We start from the raw sequence: 18,081 nt of genomic DNA on the forward strand, positions 1-18,081 counted from the left end.
AGCTCAGAAGGCTCCGGCCAAGGAAGTCCAACAGCACGCCATCTGTGCCAAAAGTCGATGGGTAGGGGCCACTGGACGAGAGGGGAGCGTGGTCCGGTGTCGTCATCCTCGCGGTCCTCTTCACCGTCACCATCCTCTTCATCCTCTTCCTCCCCGAGGTCGCGGTCATCTTCTTCAGACTCCTCCTCACCGTCCAGGGAGAGTGGGGGATTGAGCTCACCTTCACCTACATCACCTACACCACCTACCTCAACCTCACCATCATCCACGACACCAGTCTCGTCCTCACTTACCTCTTCCTCATCATCAGAGACGTAGAATGAGAGGGAGGCCAAGATCCTGCTGACTTCAAGGAGGGGATCCACCGCAGGGGCGCTCGGCGGCGTCGATAGCACCACCTAAGGGGGGAAATAAGTCAAATGATGAGAATTTTAAATTTAAATATTTCAAATTAAATTAGCAATAACTGAACATTTTAAATGAAAAAAACTACAATGTTCCCATACAGTATAAGTACGACTGCACTACAATTGTTACAAAGCCAACAATACACAGGGGTATGACTTTAAACATCAACATCAAATATTGTGCTATTCAGCGTCTTAGTTTGAACAGATAATATAGCTTCACATAAAGCTTTAGAAACAATGTGATCGATGTGTCAGTGGGTCAATAACCCGACTGTTGAGTACGAGCTCTGGTTAAAGGCAGTTATTTTTGCACCAAACAATTGTAATGACTTCGGTTTTTACGTGGGCAAAACTCTCAGTGGTTTGCAAAAAACGGAGGGGCTGTCTGACAGCAAGGTAAAGCAGTATAGCGGTATTGCACATTAGGCTTTGTGCAAAACAAACTGGTAGTTTATAGCTCAACATTGTCACAGTTTATGAGTTGCACATCACAGCGTGTGCAGCAGATTGTGTCATTGTGGAAGCACACATGCAGTCACATCTGTATCACTTGTCCCTCAAAAACGAAATACCACACTGACGAGCAAAGTGCTTTCCAGTTTTAGAAGTTGTGCTTAATGTTATGATACAATTTGAAACTAGACCAGATGTTTCCGCATCAGTTCCAGATACAAAAAGCTCCAACAATCAAAACAAACAGACGCAGAGTCGCTGTGTGATTACGCAGCGTCATTACGTGCTGATGTGCGCTCCTAATATCTCCATCGTCTCCCTCGAGCACAGCTAAACGTCTTTAGTAGGCCCGGTTCTGGACTGCTTTGATTGGGGGGGCAGTAACAGATGTTGATGGGTTACATGGGTTATTCTTTAGGACTGTATACTATGAAACAGACATTTCATGTTTTTTATTCAGTGTTAAAAGGCAAAAGGCACCTCAGGAGGAGGGTCTATGAGGATCCTCCCAAATTTTGTTTTTTTTTTTAATAAAAAAGCTCTAATTTGATGCTTTTTCACCACTCTGGCACCTCACTCACATTCAAAGTACACATCTTTGAAAAGTTGAAATGTGTATCTCAAAAAGTGTCAAAACTAGAGGTACTTCAAATCTGTTCTGGTTACACATTTATTTTCTAGAGTTGTATTTGTGTGAACAGTGTTTGAGTACTCTACCTGAGTACAATTTTGAGGTTCAAGTACTTGAGTATTTCCATTTTATGCTAGTTTGTGGGCTATCTCTACTCCCTTTCATTTCCGAGGTAAATCTTGAACTTTTTATTGCACTACATGTGACAGCTTTATTTACTTTACATATTCAGATTATTAATACAAAATATGAATCAACTAATACTTTATGATGCATTATTATAGATTAATCTATTCAGCAATAGGCCCATATTTGAAATAAGCTTTACTAACTGCTACACATTCATGCATCAATAATTATAATATATATGCTATATTTCTCTGAAATGGGCCATCCTACATATTTGATAGCCTACTTTTACTTCTGGTAGGCTATTTCAAGTATACTTTAATTCTAATACTTTTGAACTTCTTGATACATTATATTTTGGATGCAGGACTCTTACTTAAAACATACAGTACCGTAACAGTATTTGTACACTGTTGCTATTTTACTCGAGTAAAAGATCAGAGCCAGTTGATGCAGTGTAGTGTGTGTGCACTGTTCACCTCTCCATCATCTCCATCATCTGCAGCTGCCTGTCTGCCCCCCGCGGCCAATTTTCAGTTTTCACCGATAGTAAAATGAATATTTGTACTGTTTTAAGTCGTTTCGGATCCAAACCTCAACTTTATGTGAGATGACTTCTTACAAAAAACGTTGTTTTTTCAATGTGTGCGCCACAATCTAACTACAACAGTAACAGACTGCGGTGCACTCTTGAAACAGCTTCCAATTTTTTTTAGCATTTTTTGAAATTTACAGCAGGCGCCATCTTTGATCAAAAAATTCGAGGACACATTTAGATGATTTGATGCCCACAATCCAAAATAACTGTGTTTTTCAGTCTTTACACTAATTGTTACCACATTTCACAGCTGTCCCAAATATTTAACACATTTTGTTCGTCAAATAATCATTTTACACAGAGAAATCGTTGAGTGTCTGTTTTCACCAAATCTGCAGTTTTCCAACAGACTAAGAACATGGTGTAAACTGTCCGTTTCAACTCAAAAAGTTAATTTCTGTACAAATAACGTGTTCAGACTTTGAGGAGATAAACTGACAGCTACAAAAAGCTAAAATAAATGTAAAAGTTGTCTTACCTGCGCCGGCGCGGTCCATCTCAGGCAGGTGCTCCGCCTCCATGGTCTGCTGAGGGCTTTTTTCGGGCTCTTCGTTTAACACGGAGTTGAGTGATCCAAGAGTGTTGTTTTCCGACAAGATCAGCTTTCAGTAGATTATCTCTGCTGCTCAAAGAGTTCGCTTTCCACAGTTTTGCTCTGGTCAAAATCCAAGTGCAAAGTGAGGATCCAGAATGTTCTCAGGGTTTTATATAGGCCGCGTGACCTCACGCGCCTTCTGATTCTTTAGTGACACGCGGTGTCACTAAAGAATGGAGGAGACATTTTTATTTAATATTCACGACTTCACTATCATACATCAATGATTATTTCATATTTGTTGATATATTCTTTTAAAATTTATACTTGGGGTGTTTATTATTCACTGTATGAGCATTTCTCTCTCTTTCATTATAATATGGGCTAGTTCGGTGTAATTTCTATTACATTACATTGCTATTGAAAAAATAGCTAAAAATAAAAACCCAAACACAGCAAATCAAAACATGACCATCCTTAACATTATAATAAAGCAGGAATAAAGTAAAGCTGTACAACCCGAAGTATACACTGTCCCTTGGTGGCCAAAATGTGGACCTACACTTAATGCAAAATTTTATGTTTTAATGGAAAACCTTACCTTGTAAAATGCTGTTGTAGTTTCGCCTGGTGGCCGGTAGAGGGCGGGAAAATAATCATGATAATTAAACACATTGCACACAAATTACTATCATGTCTGCATACCTGTCCAACATAAAAAAAATATTGAAACAACTCATTATTAATACAATTATAATAAGTATCGATGCTCCTGTTTCATTTATAATTTGAGTTTCCAATGTATGGCGATCATATTAAAACTGTGATGGGCACAGATTTTAACAAAGTGGTGCAAGTCTTCACTGCAACCACAGGAAGGCAGTAAACACCTGTGATTTTAAATTTACTCAGGTTAACTGTCCGACACACAAATACACCTAACACTAACATGCTATCATTTATCAATGTGGATGCTCACATCGTTATGTTTAAAGCTATGGTTATAGTGCTTGGCTAACACTATACTAATGTCACTTCTTATTTGTAACACTCACACAAATAACAGATGATTTGAATCGATATTAATATCGATCACACTAATATAAAACCCTGTGTTAGCCATGTGTTTATTTCTACTCGAAATAAACACAAGATATATTAAAACACATAGTATAATTCTACTCGACGCTCTTACGGTTGGTTGTACTTACTCACTGTGGCCACCAGAGAGAAGCTTTACCTGAGATTCAAACACTTCAGATGTTGCAGCCCCATAGACTTTTTATAAATATACTATTTATACACAGTCTGTGTGCAGCCCCTGGCTGAGACACTGCTCAAGACATCATATCTATGTAATGTTAATGGTAGATACATGTCATCAAATTATTTAAACAACTAAATATTGATACAGTTACTACAGATATTGTTGCTTAAATTGTTTCTAATAAGTACATGAATGTTTCGACATCAATAATACAAATATTAACTTTATGGACCCATTAATACTTGTTTCAATTAGTAAATAAGTGCTTCTTAGTACATACTTACATATTTAAACAATGTATACACAATTTTAGCTATATCCTACATTTATCCTTCTGCGTGTCAGCTGTAAATTGTTTGGCTCACCATTTTTAAATTAATTTTAAGGGCCCAGAGGGGAAAGGAGTGTCAAGGCTTGTGCAGGCTCCAAGGGGAAGCAGATGTAAGGAGGAACCAATCAGATTTGATTGCCTATCAATCTTATTAAACGCTAATTACATCATGCCTATCATTTTCATTGGTGGATAGCTATGTATGTTTACCCAGATACTGTTATTGTATAAATTTGGGGTGATTTTTTCTCAAGTAGTCTTCCTTTCCATTTAAGTAGCCTATACATATACATGTAGGTTACTCCACTACATTTCAGATGTAAATATTGAAGTTTACTTTTTCTTTAATCTTTTTTTGTCAGATATAGTTATTAAATAAAAACAAATAGTGTTGTGATGTGTGTATTTTGCTCAATTTTCTGGCCAGTTCACTAATTCATTCACTTCAATGAAAAACCAATAGACATAATGAAGCTAAAAATATCAGGGCCAAAAACATGCAGCAGAGATCGGAGAAAGGTATGATTTCAAAGGGAAATATTGTTCTTTTTACACAAAATAAGATTTTGCATTGAAAAAATAAAGGCAAAGCATTTCAACAGTTTTTCCTAACCTTCTGAGCTTGTGGCCCTTTAAAAAATGCAATAAAAAACATTTCCTATATGGCTGTAGAGTCTGGCCTGTGTAAACTGCCATAAACATGATTAAATCATGCAAAGACTATTACAGTACACAGGCAGCAAAAACGCACCCAAACAACATAAAATATAGCAAAAGTAAATGTTATTGCTTAAACGAACAACAGTCAAGTTATGTTAACATACACCAAAAGCTGATTTTTGTAGTTTAATACCAAAATGCTTCCTTTTAAAGCACATCTACATAAAGGGTTTAAAACAAACAGGAACGCATCTGAATGCAGACAAATAAAAACCTGTTTCATAAAGTGTATAATCATTCATAAAACTCTTAATATGTTGCATCCTCTATGCAATTTAAACACATTTGCACTCTGAATACACCTTAAAAATGCTCAGAGTGCTATGAGTCAGAATTTGATTGCTGATACTTGATTAAAAGATATAAAAATTTGAATTTTTGAAAAAGAAAATCAAAGTACTGGTTATTAGTGAAGTCAGTCCAACCAATCTGTAGCAGCCCTGTGAGGCTGTGATGCTCATTATAGGTCCAAAAGAAATATTTGTGGATGGATGAAATATCAAGAGACAACTTTGCTATTCTTTGATGTAGGAATCTGAAAGGTCAGCCTTTTTTTCTATATCTGAAAGGTTTATCCTCTGTACTATGACCTTTTTAGGACATCTAAAGCCCTATTTAGAAGGGATTTGTATCTCTAGGGGAAGTGGGGTGATTTTTATATTAACTGCGTGAATTTGTGATTTTAATTCAATCTGGAGCTCCCGTGTCTGTGATTTTTCAGCCCCATTCTGAATAATAATTACAGACAGCTACCTGTAATTAATTGGCTCTTCTGTAATTTAAGTACGGTCCCCAGAGACACTTGAAGTACCAAAGGATTTTATAAACCTGATAGATCCCTTGTTAACATCAGTCAACTCATGTAATAAAAGAAAGTAAAGTTTAAAGTTGACTTTTTCCAAGATGATGGAAGATTATCAAATGTGAGCTGTATCTGTCCTAACACAGAGCAGCCTGGTCAATGCTCATGAATACAATACAAAGAAATCTAAAGTAGTACAGTAGATGTCTGGGAGTAATATTAACCCTGTCGGAATGAGACTTCAAGGTGCAGTGGGTAGGATTTAGGGGAATATATTGGCAGAAATGGAATATAATATAATCCGTATTTTTTTCTTTAGTGTATAATCATCTGAAAATAAGAACTGTCGTGTTTTCAATACCTTAGATTAAGCCCTATATGTCTACATAATGGGTCCTTGTCTATGGAGACTGCCATGTTTTTACAGCAGCGCAGAGGAAAAAAAGGGCCATTGGTGTTTTTTGCATTAGCTGCTGTAGTTCACTGTACTTTTTTTAATGTGAAACTGCTTTATTTTCTCAGTAAAAAACCTCCTGAAAATAAACACTGAAAGAATCCCAATAGGAAAAATTTTAGCTGGTTGCCAATCTGCAATTGTCAACACTTGATGTCACTAAACCCCCCTCAATCTTACACACTGTTCCTTTAAGGGCCCAGACACACCAAACCAAAATCAGAGAACTAGTGGCGACCAAGGCCCCCTGCTGCATTGCCTCATATCCATCACTTGTGTCTCGGCCAAACAGTCGCACATGAACACACTGCAGAGACTACAGCTGTCAACTAACCAGCACGTATATTCTGCACCTGAATGAAATAACTCATACCAGCACATTAACCACACAATCCAATGTTAAAGGACCAAGCATATTTACTGTGCGCCAGTGAACGACAACACAAACCATCAGGAAACCTTTCTGCTAAAGAGCTCAATGGCTACTATCTCATGACTTTAGTTGTTTGATTACTTTTCTCATGTCTGTTTCTCTTCTTGTGCGCTGAGCTGAACTGCTTGTCAGAGTGATTTCACAGATGGGCTCTGCTGTCTGCAATTCATCATGATGAACTGGTTAAATAAAAGACAGCTAGCCCCAACAAGGGCCAAGCAAACCCCCGGGAAGTGCGCCATGCTGTGATGCAAATTTTATGAAGTGGAATTACACCGTCTGGGTCGGTCAATTTTTTGGGCGTCAAACCCCCCCTTCACTACTAGATTTAAGCCTCACCTCCGAATGCTGTATCCAGACTCTTTAAGGCATCCATGGGGCCAACCTAGCCTGACACACAGCAGCAAGCAGGTCAACAGACGCTCACCAACAGCCAAAAACTGACTGCGGCACAGTGTCAGCTTGGGCCATAAGGCTCAGCATGTCAGGTTCAGATATACTTCATACTCATCAGTCTAAGTTGTACTTAAACTAAACTGAACTTTTTACAATTGAGACTCAAAAATGTGACAAATGGGAGTTTTGAGTTGTTGGTGGGACTAAAAGAAAAGTCATAAGATATCATCCTCTGGGAACCATGAATTTCTGTACTACATTTTAACAGTATTAAATCCAATAGTATCATCGTTTTTTCACCCTGGACTAATGTGTTGGACCAACCCACTGACTGACAGATCAACTGTTTGGACAAACCCTGCTCTTCACTAACCTATCTTTTAAAAGGAGACAATAAAGTTCACTGTGTTTTCTGATGAACTAAAACATTCAACAGATTTATGGTTTTGCGGTTAAGAGTGTCTCCTGAAGGCACCACAGGTCCTAGCTGTTGGGCCAGTGTCCATCTGCAGGCTTCTTCTTCTTCTCTTTCTCTATGGTCCTTTTCTCCAAACCTCCTCTCCAGAAATGTAGGTGGCTTTGACACTGAGGGCGTCATCGAGCAAAACCAGGTCTGCGAACACAGATGCAAAAAACATAATTAATATAATAAATATTTCTGAATTCTGAATATTTATAAATATTTATATACAGCAGAGATGTTGCACATCCTGACCTGCGTCTGATCTGTAGTCCAGGTTTCCCTTCCTGTGGCTGATACCCAGAAGCTGAGCAGGATGGAGCGAAGCAGCTTCCAGAGCTTCCTCTACACTGCAGCCTGTTCATTTATAAAAATGGAACAAGATAGAAAATAGAATTAACACCTTGCGGTTGTACGCCTCCGCGCACCAGTCAGGTTACATTTACAGTTTAAATCCATGTTTGTTATAACATGAGTGCTTCACACACATCTTCCCCTGGCAGCACAGACGATCTTTATAATAAGCACAATTTTACGAAGTCAGTATCTGACCAAATGTCTGTTCCTGAGTAATCATGTTGAGTAATGGCCAGAAAAGTGTTTTTGTAGAATATAATAACACAATGAAGTTGACCTTTGACTTTTGAATATAAAATGTCTTTATTTTATCATTTTATTCTATCAAACAGTTGTGTGAAATTTTGTAATGAGAAGAGCATGAATTCTTGAGTTATATTCAAAAACATATTTTGTGAGGTCACAGTGACCTTGACCTTTAACCACCAAATTCAAGTCAGTTTATTCTTGAATGCAAGTAGACATTTGTGCCAAATCTCAAGTTTTTGAGATGTTGCATTCACAAGAATAAAAATGATGCAAGGTCATATTGACCTTTGACTTTTGACCAAGGGATTCTAATCTATTTATTTTTTAGTCCAAGTGAATGTTTGTGCCAAATTTGGGGAAATTACTTCAAGGTGTTCTTGAGATAGATAGATAGATAGATAGATAGATAGATAGATAGATAGATAGATTCACAAGAACGAGAAATACAAGGTCACACAGTGACCTTGACCTTTGGCCTATGTCCACCAAAATCGAGTCAGTTCATTGTTGACTCTGAGTGGACATTTGTGCCAAATCTGAAGAAATCTTCATTTCTTGGGGTGTCATTATCTTATTTGTTTTTGTTTTTTTACTTTTGGGGGTTTTTCTTTTACATTTTCTTTTCTTTTTTTTCTTTTTTCAGGTAATTTTGTTGTTATATTCTACTAATTTTTCGCTATTTTTTGGCCGATGTCTTGTTAAGTTGCTTGTTGCCCTCTCCCTTTGTTTTAGAGAGAAATCATACCAATCTGCTCAGATTTCAAAGGGTTAAATAAAAAAACAATTCAAAATGCACAAACTCACCTGAAGCATGTTTAAAATGCCGCACACACATGTCCATCGTGGCTATGCTGCCAGACAATGTTGTTGTGCCTTTAAGAAAGAAAGAGAGTTTAAAACACAGATATATCATTTTAAACTCTGAAGTCTTTTCAATAAGACCTGAATCAGACTGATGGAGGGAAAACAATTTAAGATAGATGAATTACCTCTAATTCTACAAGTGTGACAAAAAATCTTATGTTAAATACATCACCATTCAAAAGTCTAGAACCAGCTGTTATATTTATATTTTTCTAGAGTAGTCCTTTCAAACATCTGACAGAACCCAAACAAGACCCAATTGGACCCAATTAAGCTTTTGTAGCAGCCTCTGTACATGGGGCGCCTGCCCTTCCAACTGAGTTACTGGAGGCCCCAAATCATCATAATTAAAAAGAAAATATGTCAATATATTTTGAAACTGAAGAGGAACTTGAGACCTGCCACATAAGCGTGGAGACCCTGGATCTCAATGACCTGCTGGCCCAGAGTGTGATGACCAGGAGGGAGGCCCATTGCCATGATCGCATCCGTCACCAACACCAAACCTGAAGGTGTAAACAAATATGACGACAGGAAGTGACATCAAGACTTTGGCTCGCCATAGTTCAGTACTTTTTCCACTGACGACGACGACAACAACCTTCCACTGACCTGAAGGGTGAGCTCTGTGAGCAATGCGTAGGGCGGCGGGGTTTGTGTGAATCCCGTCAGCTATCATGCCGTAGTACACCGTCCTGCCTGCAGGAACCTGATCACTGGTCAGCAGACCCACTATACCAGGGTCCCGGTGGTGGAACTGGAACACATTCAAAGACAAAAAGAGATGTTGTAAGTAATGAAAAAAAAACAAACCAGTGCAAAAGTAAGAGACACTGAGGTATCTCTAAACACCTGGGGCGTGGTTAATCCCCAGTACTTTCGAAAAAAAGTACTGGGTATAACACATTTGTTTCATGTGACAGCTCCCCCAAAGTGTAACTTTTCAATTTTGATCGCCCCCTGGTGTCTGTCTGCAGTATAGGTCATAAAGCCTGCCCCTCCGTGTAAGTGAATGGGACATAGGCCAAACTAAAAACTCAAAGTACACGCCAAATAAATGTTTCCCAAAGATGGTTTCTGTTTCTGAAGGTGCTTCTCATCACCCTGATGTTTGTTGAAGTGTCTGTTTTTATGATGTTTGGTTTTAATTAGTTATTAGATTCTTCAAAAAAGGGGATTATCTGCCATGACTGACAGCTGTGAAAGCCAATCTGTGCACTTGCATTCAATGGAGCTGCTTGTGAGTGGTTGGATGGGGGTTCACGCAGGAACTCCCCCACTGTGGATATCGCTACTGCGCAGACACAGGCTTTCATTGACATCACCAGCAAAGATAGCAACGCCCATATTAAGGATATTTTAGCTTCACTAAAGAACAGCATCTTTACATTCAGTCAATAGTCCTGGTACCCACTTGTTCTATTGTTTTTCTAAAACTATTAGTTCAGAGCATGAAGTGAAATGTTCTATCCTCCAAAATGGATATCGTGCACAACAACATTATTAGAAACACAGCATAAAAGAGGATCATGATCATGTGGGACTCACAGGCAGCATGGCGTTAAAGAGGTGAGTAATGAAGGAGGCTCCGTGCTGAACAGCCTCCTCAGCCTGGGACAGGTTGGCCACAGAGTGACCTACATGAGGGAAATAGTAACAAGCAGATGGATCCCATTAATAAGAGTCAGAGGTGCTCACACATAAATACACCAAACAGAACTCAGGTGTGTTTTCTTAGATTTGAGGCGTAAAACAAAACTTCAGAGAGCATTCTGACCAGGGCTTGTTCTGAGTAGGCAATGCTCACCTAACGACACAGTGATGCCTCTCTGGCAGAGCTCCCTCACCACTGATTGGCTGCTGGCCAGCTCGGGGGCCAGTGTCACCATGGCAACGTTGTCCAGGCTGCCATAGGCCTCTCTCAGGTCCTTGATCCCTCCGGACTTGAAGGTTCGGAGAAACTGCTCCGGGTGAGCTCCTTTCTTCTCCACACTGATGAACGGGCCCTCCAGGTGACATCCTGCAGAGAAGCTCAAACCTCACTTTGTTGTTGAAGCTTTTTTTTCATTGCCATTATTTTTTAATTTTTTTTAAAGATTCAGTTGAAACTGTGTGTGTATCAAAGCCTGACATCTCTCTGTGTCATAAAGCCCCCCGTTCCAAAAACCAATCACTGAGCCACACCGCTGCACTGAGTGACATGTTCCTTCATAAACATGATGTAAAATATATCACTTTATCATTACATCCTATTAGACATTTGAGTGAAATTTTGTCATAATTAATGTATGCATTCTTGAGTTATGACCTAAAGAAGTTTTATAAGGGCACTTCAAAATCTAAATAACTCCATCCTTGGGGTCCAACGGGGATGTTTGTGCCACATTTAAAGAAATTCCCTTAAGGTAAACTTGAGATGCTGTGTTCACAAGAGTGAGACGTGTGGACAACCTGTAAACATAATGCCTCGGTCCACTGCTATTGCCGACGTGGAGGCATGAAAAACGCATCTTTGTGTTTTTAAAGACTTACATTGCGGGAAGTGGGAATCACTGTGCTTGGAGCTGAGACAGGAATTCAAAAGGTTTTTGGTGTTTTTGGCCATTTAAAACATCCTTTAACATGATGCAACCAGGGATTTAAACGCAGCAGTTTAGGACTATAATAAAGACACCATACAAACAGAGCACACTGACTGACACCTTCAGAGCAGATGTACTCTAAAAGGGCATTCAGCCTCAAACTGGATTTACATTTTGGTATTTGGGGGCTTTGGCAAAACAACAGATCCCACACAGCTAACATCTTACCAAGGACTCCAGCTCCATGCACTCCTCCATTGTGAACTTTAATCTGAGGCAGAACCTGAAACACAACACAACTCGTGTCAGGCAGGAATTAATTAGACAACCCAATGTACGAGCTTCACGTCTGTATAACTGCTTGACTGACTTATTTTGTCATTGTTTACTTCTAGAGTTGTATTTAGTTTAAACTTAATATTTATTCCGTAATCATAAGTATATGTTGGTGTTGGTTCAACCTGTGTTGGCCTGCAGCACAATGCAGCTGGCTAAATAATATCTTACAATAGGATTTTAATAACATCATTAACATAAAACTTCATGAATTCTTGGTTACGGCTTGTGTATAGAAATTATAAATATTTTTATGGTTACGCTCATGATATACTAACTTATACTTGTTATCCTCCATCTGCAGCCTGATGTGGATAAGAGGGTGAAACCTTGTTACCCCTTTTCCATCAACACGGAACCACTTCTGTTCCCACACCTAACTTTGAACTGTTCAGAACATTTGGACCAAAATTAAATTACCCAACAAGCCTTTTTGAAACAGGCGCATTATTTATACAAAAATTGCTAAAAAAACCAAAAAAAAAACACCTGAAGTGACGAGAACATGACCTGAAAGTCAGCTTAAAAAAGAGAGAGAGATAGAGAATCAATACAAAAAATATCAAATAACTACATAAAAAATACAAATAAAACTATATTTATAATATAATTATTAAAATGTAATATTTAAAATGAGTTTGGGCGAAAAAATATTTTACTATTTTTAATCCGTTTTTTTTCCAGGTAATTTCCTGCTTTTTTTCTTTTCTTTTTTGTGCTAATTTCAGGTAATTTTCTCATAGATTTCTATTTAGTTCTTGCTAATTTTTGGGTCATTTCTTGTTAAATCACTCATTGACTTTTTTCCACCTTTTTGTAAGAAATCAAGCCAATTTTCTTGGGTTTTGACGGGTTAAACAGCTAGAAATGATAAGTAGAATAATCAATTTAATTGCCAGCTACTTTGAAAATTAATCACTTTTGCAAGATTTTTTCAAGCAGAAGACAATTTGATTGCAATGACTGCAATGGTTTTGTTTAAAACTTGCTGACTGGTTCTCTAGGCAAGGTTTCAAGAGTCCTGAACTGAACTGATTCCAGATTCAGAACGAAGAATTTGGTGGAAAAGGAGCATCAGTGTCCTCTCTCCAGAGTCTGATTCTGTACATTAAGCTGTATAAAGCTGAAGTGTTGGTGGTACCTTGTGGTAGACCGAAGGAGGAGAGGTGACCAGCGTTGGGAGGAAGGAGGTCACGCCGTGCTCTAGGATCTTTTTGGCCACAAAAGAAACGCCACTGCTGACATCCTCGGAGGCCTGAGAGAAGTCGATGCCGTATCCTCCTGCAGGGAGAGGACACACTGCTAAGGACACATTACAGAAGATCAGTGTCCAACAACAATACCCTTACATCCACACCAAACAGTAGACGACTGAGAAATCTGGTTAACCTGCCGTTCAGCTGAGGAAATGATTTCGTGGCTCATGTTTATAGCAGAAAGATTTGCAGTCGTGCATTTTAAAAACTCAAAAAGATTTCTTTCATTTACAAACAAGGCTGCAACCGATGATTAAAGTCGTAGTCGTTTTATCTGCCAGTTATTTCATTAATCCCTGGTACACAAAATTGTGAAAATTTGATTCCCCTTTAAACAATTAAACAATCATTAAAAATGCACATTGATTTTCTGTTAATCAATATCCTTTATTGTACTTCAATTCAAAAACCTGTGGTTGAAGATTATTTTATTTCTTGATTAATCTGCATATTCTTTTTTTCAGTTAACTGATTTATCGCTTTGTCTATGAAATGTTTAACAAAAATATTGAAAACAATGCAATTAGCAATTTCTCTGTGCCCACTGTACTGTCCATTGTAAGTTGCAGATTTAAATGCTTTGTTTTAGATCACTTTTTTTTTTTTTTTTACAAAATTGTTGCAGATTACTTCTCTGTTGATGGAGTTATTGATTATTTGACTATTTTTTTTTTAGGTCTAAGCAGATCAGCCTCAGAAACACCCCAAAGGGCGACACATCATGATGGTGATAATCCTGCAAGCTATAGACGAACATGCAGAATTATGTCTTTCAAGAGTGTGTGCGTGTGTGTGTGTGTTTGTTTGTTTGTTTGCGTGGTACCATTGATCTGAACGTCTATAAAGCCCGGGGCGATGATGCTGCCTTCACAGTCCACACGTTTGTCAGCGTAACCCTGCTCATCAAAGAACAGCTTCTCTGGATCTAAGATTCTTCCGTCACGCACCCACAGGTCCTCTCTGCACGCGCGCGCACACACACACACACACAAAACCCAGTTGGTAATGCAAACCTAGTACATTAACTCAAGTACTGTAATTAAGTACAAACTTAAGGTACTTGATCTTAATTTCAGTATTTTCATTTTATGCTATTTTGTACTTCTACTCCACTACATCTCAGAGGTAAATATTGTTCTTTTTACTCCACTACATTTGCCTGACAGCTTATGATGATCTTACAGAATATGATGCATTTGTCAATGAATCTACCAAACATCTACAGTGTGAAAATGCTACACACACACGCATTACCAAGATTCATCCAAAAACATCATAATAGTAATAAAATCATAATATAACACTAACAGGCACATTTTACTGCACAATAAGTACTTTTTTTAGGTACATTTTGCTAATAATACTTCTTCCACCAGTGACACAATATGCGTGAGCTGTGTGTGTGTTTGTGTGTGTGTGATGTAACCTACCTCTGCAGCCTGTGGTCTCTCAGTATTCTGCAGTTGATGAACTGAGTGATTGGAGCGTCAGACACAGACTTGTTGGACGGCATGTTTTTCTCTCAGTGTAAGAGTGCAGACTCCGTCCACTCTGCTTCAGAAGACTGAAAGACACAGCAAAACAAATCAAACACTCCTCTTTATGCACAAATGAGGATGTCAAATAAACAAACTCTCTTTGTCTGTTTTCAGTTTTATTAACCCTTTAAAACCTGGATTGACATGCTGCATTCAGACACCTTTCACAAGTAATTAGATCTTTGAAACAGGAGCATAATTTTAAAAAAAAAAAAAAAAAGAATTTGCTTTTAAACAAAAGGAAAAAATGGGAAAGGTGAAAGTTAGCCTTTAAAAAGAGATAATAAATAAATAAAATAAAATAACTAGAGAACAATATGACAAAAACTATGTTAATAATTATTAAAATTGCATATTTAAAATTAGGTTGCAAGAAAATAAATAAATATATTATTATTATTACTTCGATCACTTTTTTCAGGCCATTTTACTATTATTACCGTATACGAGGTGTCCAACCACAGATGTACCAGTATTAAATTATATCTGATATCTTATCAGTGTAGGTGCAGCAGCTGACTTTGACCCCTCATCTGCTTTATACTCTCAGGGCGTTTTTGAATTATGTTGCAAAGAGCAAAATGAATATTAATCCTCCTGTTTCGTTTATCACATTCTAGGATGCTATGCTATTACCTGGCTGTCTTTGTGAAACTGTTATTTGTGGCTCTGGTTCGTTCTCTGTGGGAAAATACACACTGCCAAACTCCATCCAGAAATGAGTTAATTAAAGTCGTGTATAGCTCTGAGCTGATTTACATACCTTGACAGAGAATGAGATACGAAGTCTGAGGATTGGTAGAATCCAGTTGTTAACTCGGCATACACTAAATTCTAAAAAACAACACTTACTCCAGTAAAATTCAAACTTGTTCAACCGTCACACCGTCGCTCTTCTTCCATCAAAATACAGGAGCAAGGCGAGGAGGGCTACATTAAACTACTTTATTTTATTAACGGAGTACGGCGACCGTACATTCCGTATTTCCGGTCAGCTATTCTGTCACAAGCAGGCAAACACTTAACCAAACTCTGGTTTTACGGTGTTAATGTACCTGTCTAACGTTGCTACTTGCCCCAAAAGCATTTTTAGCTGAGTCTGTCGAATAAAAACACGGGAAGCGGATGTCATGTGACAAAACGGAGCTGCAGGTCAGCTGACCAAAAAAAAAAAAAAAAGAAAAAAGAAAAAAATCAACAGTCCAGAGCTGGAAGAAGCACTCACATCCTTTACTTCAGTAAAACTATATTATTGTAAAATACTAAATTACAAGGCAAGGCAAGACAACTTTATTTGTTATTATTTTATTTCGTATAACAAGACAATTCAAAGTGCTTTACAGAGCAATAAAATATAAAACAAAATAATGGATACAGGTTTAAAGTAAAAGAGTAAAGAGATACCATATAAAAGATAAAATTATTTAAATCAATACTTTTGAAAAAAAAAATCAAAATCCACATTAACACTAACAATGGCAAAAGAGGTGTAAAGATATTTTTTAAAAAGTCTATCATTTACAATCCTGCCACTTCAGTTACAGTTTAGAAGAAAAAGTAGCAAAGGAAGTATTCTTGGCTTCATGTAGTTGACACAATCAGTAATGGATGTACAGAAGTATTGTCAGCTTAATGCAGTTAAAGTACATGTTGTGTAGTAAAATGTCTCCCATGACTGATATTTAATTGCATGGCGATATTCAAATAATTAATTAATTATTCAACTCTTAATATACATTTGGCTTGTTAAGTCCAGTGGTTCCCAACCTAGGGGTCAGGCCCACCCAAAGGGTCACCGGATAAAAACTTTTATTTTCACACTGTTAACATTAGGAGAGAAAAGGCTTCAGGGATGCAGACTAACCAATATGTTTGGCACATATAACCTTCTTGGTTATTGTGTTACAGTCTCAGCAGCCTTTTATACATTTTTTGTTTTATCTTTTTATTTATATAAACCTCTGTGTGTGTGTGTGTGTGTGTGTGTGTGTGTGTGTGTGTGTGTGTGTGTGTGTGTTTAAATTAAAGGTAAAGAGCCAGTAGAGGGAGCTAAAGCACAACATTTGGTTTCCCCAATAAACTGAAACCTCACTTGACTTCTCTTCTGATAAACTGTGTTAATTTTGCATTAAATACTTAAGTACTTGCATTATACAATACTTATTTAGTGACATCATTCGTTATTAGCTGCCACTATTATTCATCTTATCAAGTCTGAGAGCGTTTTTATTTAATGTCTTTTCTTTGATGTATGCAGTGATGAGATATTAGTTCACTCACAGGGATGGATATTTTTACATTTCACTTTTAATACTTCTCTACTTTTACTTGATATATATATATATATATATATATATATATATATATTAACACTGATGTTCAGTAAAGAATCCAAATACTCCCACCACTGGTGTATATATATGAGTGTGTGTGTGTGTGTGTGTGTGTGTGTGTGTGTGTGTGTGTGTGTTTGAGTGTCCACAACCACCAGCTCTATGTGCAGGTCTCACCTGACCTGTGAGGTGAGAGGATGAAGTGAAAACCCAGCAAAGCCTGCAAAAACCTGAGTCTAAGTATGATGAAATATCTTAAATCAAGGCAATATGTGCTCGTTTTTTTTGGAGCCAGTTTTATGACTTGTTTTACGCTGTTTTGTCCTTTTGCAGCATTTTAGTGTAGTGTAGATGTGCAGGTTTTAAGATATGATTCAAAAACACTTTGTCTCATTCTAAGAGAATGGCACCAGCATTTGCTTTTTTTCATATTGAGAAAATAACTCTTCTCAATCTCAATCCCAAGAAAAATTTTCCAGTACTGTTAGCAGATAATTTTGCTAATTTTAAGTAATATTTCCCCCCCATTTTATTGCTTTTCTTCTTGTTTTTAGAGTTGACGTTTTTGCAGTGTTCACACTTCCAGGAAGTGCTACACCAACCTCTGTCTCCTTCACCCGTCCTGCCCCTGCTTCAGGCAGTGCAGCGGCCCCCTCCCCATTCCTGAAAGTCAACAATAAACCACGTTTCCAGTAAGCCGGATACCTCCCCAAGTCCTGCTCATCCCCATGGAGACCACTACGAGAGTCCGCAGTTCTGTGTCCTCTGGCCAAACTGGGCCACCCATGAGGAGACAAAACCTATATTTCACCCAATATGGATCAAAATGTTCATCTCCACTGAGACACAGTGCAAATGCTTCTGTGCGTTTTCTCTGTCTGGGCACAAAGAGAAGACTTGGCAGCAGCTGGGGTGAATATTTGAGAGGAGATCTCGGAGGACTCAGA

The 18,081-nt window shown here is 38.0% G+C and overlaps 1 protein-coding gene across 1 annotated transcript; it reads right to left on the reverse strand.

Annotated features, from left to right (window-relative positions):
- Positions 1–4,876: 4,876 nt before the first annotated feature.
- Positions 4,877–15,943, reverse strand: amdhd2 (amidohydrolase domain containing 2). The gene is made up of 12 exons (XM_042504546.2): positions 15,565–15,943; positions 14,694–14,827; positions 14,087–14,223; positions 13,149–13,288; positions 11,900–11,954; positions 10,897–11,109; positions 10,638–10,726; positions 9,702–9,846; positions 9,488–9,595; positions 9,030–9,098; positions 7,875–7,976; positions 4,877–7,772 (listed from the first exon to the last, which is right to left on the reverse strand). Exons 2-12 carry the CDS (start codon positions 14,774–14,776, stop codon positions 7,693–7,695), a joined length of 1,221 nt encoding a protein of 406 aa, XP_042360480.1. The 5' UTR covers positions 14,777–14,827; positions 15,565–15,943; the 3' UTR covers positions 4,877–7,692.
- Between the last annotated feature and the right edge of the window lie 2,138 nt (positions 15,944–18,081).

Source organism: Plectropomus leopardus, chromosome 18, assembly GCF_026936395.1.
Source record: "Plectropomus leopardus strain MGB_pleo_1.0 chromosome 18, ASM2693639v1, whole genome shotgun sequence".
In the NCBI taxonomy this organism is placed as follows: Eukaryota; Metazoa; Chordata; class Actinopteri; order Perciformes; family Serranidae; genus Plectropomus; species Plectropomus leopardus.